General features: G+C 33.4%; 1 protein-coding gene across 3 annotated transcripts; it reads right to left on the bottom strand.

The window, feature by feature from the left end:
* Window positions 1–2,738: 2,738 nt before the first annotated feature.
* On the bottom strand, window positions 2,739–5,910 carry LOC131616689 (low-specificity L-threonine aldolase 1-like). 3 transcript variants are annotated; one of them, XM_058888100.1, is made up of 11 exons: window positions 5,784–5,905; window positions 5,329–5,364; window positions 4,652–5,105; window positions 4,435–4,546; window positions 4,140–4,190; window positions 3,917–3,988; window positions 3,705–3,837; window positions 3,556–3,614; window positions 3,316–3,416; window positions 3,090–3,156; window positions 2,739–2,987 (listed from the first exon to the last, which is right to left on the bottom strand). In XM_058888100.1, exons 2-11 carry the CDS (start codon window positions 5,360–5,362, stop codon window positions 2,958–2,960), a joined length of 1,113 nt encoding a protein of 370 aa, XP_058744083.1. In that variant the 5' UTR covers window positions 5,363–5,364; window positions 5,784–5,905; the 3' UTR covers window positions 2,739–2,957. The 3 variants fall into 3 exon arrangements, with proteins under 3 accessions (XP_058744083.1, XP_058744092.1, XP_058744089.1); XM_058888109.1 differs by lacking the exon at window positions 5,329–5,364 and having other exon boundaries at window positions 5,784–5,910; XM_058888106.1 differs by lacking the exon at window positions 5,784–5,905 and having other exon boundaries at window positions 5,329–5,707.
* Between the last annotated feature and the right edge of the window lie 339 nt (window positions 5,911–6,249).

The following is a 6,249-nucleotide window of genomic DNA, read 5'->3' as shown; positions in this document are numbered from 1 at the left end:
AGCGTTGAAATTGAAAAGATAAATAAAAAAGTTAGCCTTTTTACTTTACTAAAAAAAATAACATTTAAATGTTTAAGTGTTTAACTTACAAATTTCATAGATACCAAAATTTCATAATAAGAGTTTAATTTAAAAATTTTCTTTTTAAAAAACAATATTAAAAAGTTTAAAATAAAAACAATGAACTTCATTTATTAAACCATATGTATGATCCAGGGCCTCCAAAAAATAAACCATAAAAAATACCAACATTGTTGGAATATAAAATTAGTACACCAATCATGTGTATCTACTCTTAAACAATAAAAAAGAAAGTACACCAACACCACCATGTTATAGTGAAACATTAAACCATATGTATGATGTGTATCTATTCTCAAACAATAAAATGACTAAATCTAATAAGTAATAAATAATAAATTAATAATCATCTTCTTCTTCACTTTCTCTCACTCTCTCTCACAGTCAAAACAAACAACAACATAACAGTACCATTCAAAAATAAAAAATAAAAAAACCTATTTCTTCCCTCTCAAATCTCAATCTTATCAATAAAAATTTATATCCTCAAGCAACAAAAACCATCAAGAGACAATCAACACTTTTAATTTCATAATGAAGGAAAAAATAAACAAAGTTATCACTTATCAGTAAATAATTTTTTGAAGCAAAGAGCAATAGATGACGACGTTACCTTGGAGACGGGCACGGTGGAGCTGTGATGGATTCGCTAGTTTTAGTGTGGTGGCGGGTGACGGCGATAAAGCAGCGCTGCGGTGGCCGGTGGTAGAGCTAGAGGTGGAGAAGTGGACGGTACGATATCGATGGAAAGTGAAAAGTTGCAGATGAATAAAAACTCAAAGAAGAAAATCTATATTTTTTGTTGAGTTGCTATTATTTTTAATGGGTTACTATTATTTTTGTTGGGCTTATAGTTGATTGGGTCTGTTGATTGTTATTTACACCCTTTGACTGATTCATACAACTACCAAAAAAAATGAGGCCCTTGATTTTTGGAGGCCCTGGGCTGTGGGCCTGCTTGCCCTGGCCCAGGGCCGGCCCTGGTAGGGACAAGGATCTGACCAGGTCCTCTATGACACGAAGAACAGCAGAAAGATGTGACCACGCCTTGTAGGGTCCAGACTCCACAATAGGGACAACAAATACACACTAATTTAGTGAATGCTAAATACAATAAACAAATACACACTGATTCAATTATTTCTAACTATAGCAAACACATATCCATTGACTCAGTGATTGTTAACTATGGCAAATAAATACACATTGAATTAGTGGGCGCTAATTGCAACAAACAAACACAACAATTTTGAAGGGCACAACTAGTACTTCGGCGTAATGGGACACCTCAGAAGGAAAGTCACCCAAAGCATACAACATTTTCCAACAAGAATAAGAGTCATGGGGAAGAATCTTCTCGCCTGTTCCACGACCTGATTGCGGACCCCGTACACGAATTGCATAGTCCGTTGAACGAAATCATGGAACGACACCCTCAGACCGACAACCTTGTCTTCAAGAGCCTTCAAAGCCTCAACATGAGCCTCAACCTCCCCTAAAAGAGTTTTCTGATCCTCCCCCGTCTAGTGGGTCATCTCAGTAACAACATCAGAGGTCTCTTGGCGCTGCTTCTTCTCCGCTTAAAAAGTAGTCTCTAGCTCGGTTATCTAGGAAGCCATATTAGTGGGCGTTCATTCCCTCTTGCAAATAATCAAAAAGTTTGATCTTTTATGGACCTTTTTTAAATGACAAGTTACTTGTAAAACATCACAAATCATTGCATATAAACCTATTATTCAACTTTGTAGATAAAAATATAAGTTAAAACGAAAACATCTCATCGTTTTTTATGGAAAAACGTGAGAGTAAGACTAAAACTGTTTGAATTTAAAATGGATGACGGAACTCTTTTAATTTAAAATAGAAAAACTAATTTCGTGAATGAGACAAAATTGAAAGACTAGAACTGTTTGAATTTAAAATAAGAAGACGAAAACTATTTTAATTTAAAATAGAAAAACTAGTTCCATGAATGAGACAAAATCGAAAGACTAAAAATATAATTTAATCTTAAATCAAACATAATAAAAGGACTTTGAAAATAGACTTAAAATCTATTTTCTTACACAAATAAAAATGGCATTTAGATAAGGAAATCAAAATATTTATCACTTCCTACTTAATGTGATTTTATATTGTGTATTTTTCTAAAAGCAATCCACTAAATATCATACAAAAATTGGTTCAATAATGTAATAAATTTTGTAATAATAAACAAATTGATGAAATTTTTTTAAGAATTTTCCAGAATAAAACTTAGTATTCCCTCCGTCATAAATTATAAAACTTATTATTTTATGGGAAAGTGAAAAAAATTATGATTTTACAAAATACTCTTTAATAAAGAAATTAAAAGAATTGAAAGAAGACTTATAATTTATTAAGATAAAAAAAATCATTAATAATGTATTAAAATTATAAAATAACTTATAATTTGGAACAAATATTTTTGATAAAATGACTTATAATTTAAGACAGAGAAAATAATAGAGTGATAAATTATTGCATCAAATAATTAATGTTGTCTGAATAAGTACTTGTGATTTAAAAAAATGGCTTTCGATACTAGTACCTTTTATCACATAGCCACAAAATCAAACATATATCTCTAATAATAGCCCATTAATGTGAGACTGAGAATTACTTAGATAAAAAGCTATAATGAACATCTTCTCAATCATCATTTGACATCGACATCAACAATGACCCACAAGCCACAAGACGATATAGAAACTCGTGGTTAATTAATAAAGTGAAAATAATTCATAAACAGTGACATCATCAATTATTCAAATCCAAATAAAATAAAGACAAATGAAAATTCTGATTTCCCCTTTCATAAACCAATCATACACCAACAAAGTGCTATTCTTCCACTAGTTGCCATTTTCTATTTGTACTGCTTGCTGCAATATTCAACACACAAAAAAAGTTACTTAACATTCAAGCAAAAGTATATTCCTAATAATTTGGAAAACAACAACTCATCAATGAATTTGTTGCCAAACCTGAAAGCATGACAGGGTGTACTGGACATCACTTGCTGAAATTTGGTGGTGGACAACAACTCTCAACCTGTAATATGCAGACACTGTTATTAGTCTCTTTCTTTGTAGTAAGCATTTTGTCCATACAGTAAAATGTGTGGAACATATCTGATGTATGAAACATCAAACATGGCCAAATTAACAGAAGAAACTCTTAGGCTGGAGAACTTTAGAAGCTTAACAAGACCTTGATGGTTTGTCATGCATCACGAGGATACCGCGTTCTTCCAAGTATTTGCATATCTTTTCTGTTGTAGTCCTTGAACCGTCCACAATGTCAATAAATATCTAGTATCAAGAAAAGAAAGAAAGACTTATTGTTAGGATAAACTAAGCAATAAGCCAATAACACCTTAGGGCGATGGAAAAGCCGATAAAAAATGCAGTTCCACTCGCATAAACAAGATACAGTATACAAAGTACTCACGATATTGGTCTCCACGGAGAAGGGGTTAATTCTGAGTTCTTTAATTTCATTCAATCCATCTGAAATGAGGAAATGATTATAAGAGACGGAAAGTAAGTTTGAAAAGAAGAAAAGAGGATTATGATGACTTAGGCCTGCATGACACATACCAGCCAAAAGTCTAGTTTTCTTGTGATCACTTTCTAGTTTTCCAACATTTTCCTTTAAGGCAACAAGTGCAGCAGCACAAAGGATTCCAATCTGTCTCATTCCACCACCTAAGGTTTTCCGGAGTCGCTTAGCCTAAAATTAAATATGTAAGCTAGACTTAAGTATCGTTACTTAAGGGAGAATTTACCTGCTAACCAAAATTTTGACTTACCTTAGTGATGAAGTTCTTGGAACCAACAATAACAGATCCGATTGGAGCACCTATGCCTTTAGATAGGCAAACCTAATAAATATCGCCAAACAAAACATATGTCTGTTAGCATGATTATTATTAGCCTTTCAATAAAATTAGCCTTTCAATGAGATAGAACACTGCCAAAGACAGAAGCAATATTGAATCACGGTTAAAAAAGGTAAAGAAAGGAAGAACATACTGAAGCCGAATCAGCTGCTTCGACAAGCCTATCCACAGGAACACCGAGTGCCTGAAAAACCAACAAAAACCAACTTTTATTTGCATATACCGCAAAAAGGAGAAAGAAAAATGGGAACTTACGAAAAAATGAGGCAGGGAAGTTGATTTCAACTTATGCGAGAAACTATAGTTTAGGAGACATAGAAAAAATACAAGTTAATTTCAACTTAATTTAATTATTAGTACATACTGAGGCGCAATAAGGCTTTAACGTAAAACTTTAAGTCGAATCGTTAAAATACAAATTTACTTACAACTGCTGCATTAAAAATCCGGGCTCCATCAATGTGAAGCTTCAATCCATGCTTCTTAGCAACCTCTCCAACTCTATCAGTATATTCAACAGAGAGACATCTTCCACCCGAGCTGCATTGAGAAAGTTTATCAGCCATAATTCATCGACAAAAATCCATGTACAATTTCGAAAACATGAACTATAAAAGTGATAACAGAACAACAAAAATCGCTCACTTGGCGTGACTGTTTTCCAAGCAAATAAGCCTAGTTGTCGGAAACATAAGCTCCCCCCTAGGATCTCTAATAGCAGACTCAATCAAATCAATGTCAATCGTTCCATCATCGTTATTCTTCAGCTGTCTCGAATGCACTCCTCCAATGGTCGAAATACCACCATTCTCATAAATATTGATATGACTAGTATCTCCCAGAATAACTTCACTTCCCCTAACTTCACAATGAACAAGTACAGCAATAAGGTTACCCATAGTCCCTGACGGAACAAAAAGAGCTGCCTCTTTTCCCATCATCTTCGCCATCTCTGTCTCTAAGAGTAAAGCCGTCGGATCATAGCCAAGAACATCGTCATCAACTTCAGCACTTGCCATAGCAGCCCTCATTGTCTCAGTCGGCTTCGTCACTGTGTCCGACCGAAGATCCACTTTTCTAGTTACCATTTTCTCTACAACTGCAACAAATCAACAAAACCAAAAGTAAAAATCAATTACAATCACTATTCACACCTTCAAAACACCGTCGATAGTTCAATCAAGATTTAACTGTCCAAAATTTATTGGACAGTCTTATCTTGATTGAACGAACAGCCAACCAGAGAATCCAAATTCTACAATTTCCATATGTTACAAAATTAATCATAAAATATAAAAATATTAATTAAAAAAAATCCAAACCTTTAACTGTTTCATGTAAACTGGGAGGAGCCATTTCTACGAAATAGAAGAAGAAAAAAAACAATAAGAACAGTGAAATGAAATACTAATAGCCTAGTTAGGGTATGTAGAGAAAGTGCGATGAATGGCAATGACACGTATGATGGGTAAGATTCTGACACAAAAAACAGAAACAAGTCACAAGAATTGGGAGGAGAGTAACATGAGGCATGCAAGACAACACGTGAACCAATACTCCGAAACCAAGGCTATTTTGCCTTGTTCTCTTCGTCTTGTTCTGTTTCATGAACATTCGTAATGTTGGTGTTTTATAAGTAGTAATAAAAACAGAAGCCGAGCCAATAAATAAGCCAAGCCAAATTACAAGACGAAAACAAACAATTAAGCTGAACTGAAAGGAACAGCGTGGTGGCGTAATGATGAAGAGTAATGAAAGTGAGAGGGAGTGAAATTACCAGATGATCCAAGGAGATTGATAGGAGATTTAGGGTGTTTCTGTAATAATGTGTCTGTATTCAGAGCTTAACTCAAATGCTTGTGAAGAATGAATTGTAGGATACTGGTGTTTCTGTTCTCATTATATAATTATCTTTGGGGGTGTATATTGGTAGGTATATATTGAAACTTTTTTTAAAATAAAATAAATGTTATATTAAATTATTTTTATAAACTAAAAACATTAAATCGGTAGGGAAAAAAGGAAATGCACCGATAGTGTAAAGTATTTTTACACTGTCAACCAATGAGAGATATGCATCAGAATAAAGCCCATTTTTAATTTTAAAAAACTGTAATTACATGGCAAGTTAAAGCATTTTGTTTGGTTGTATGTGTAAAACTGATTTACACAGTGCACTCTCTTTAAACTCTAAATCGGTATCCAATAACATTAATATTTATAACTAAAATTACATAATTTTT

The sequence above is a fragment of the Vicia villosa genome, linkage group LG1 (assembly GCF_029867415.1).
Source record: "Vicia villosa cultivar HV-30 ecotype Madison, WI linkage group LG1, Vvil1.0, whole genome shotgun sequence".
NCBI lineage: Eukaryota > Viridiplantae > Streptophyta > Magnoliopsida > Fabales > Fabaceae > Vicia > Vicia villosa.
The sequence above is the reverse complement of the archived record's forward strand: the minus strand, read 5'-3'. Positions and strand labels throughout refer to the sequence as shown.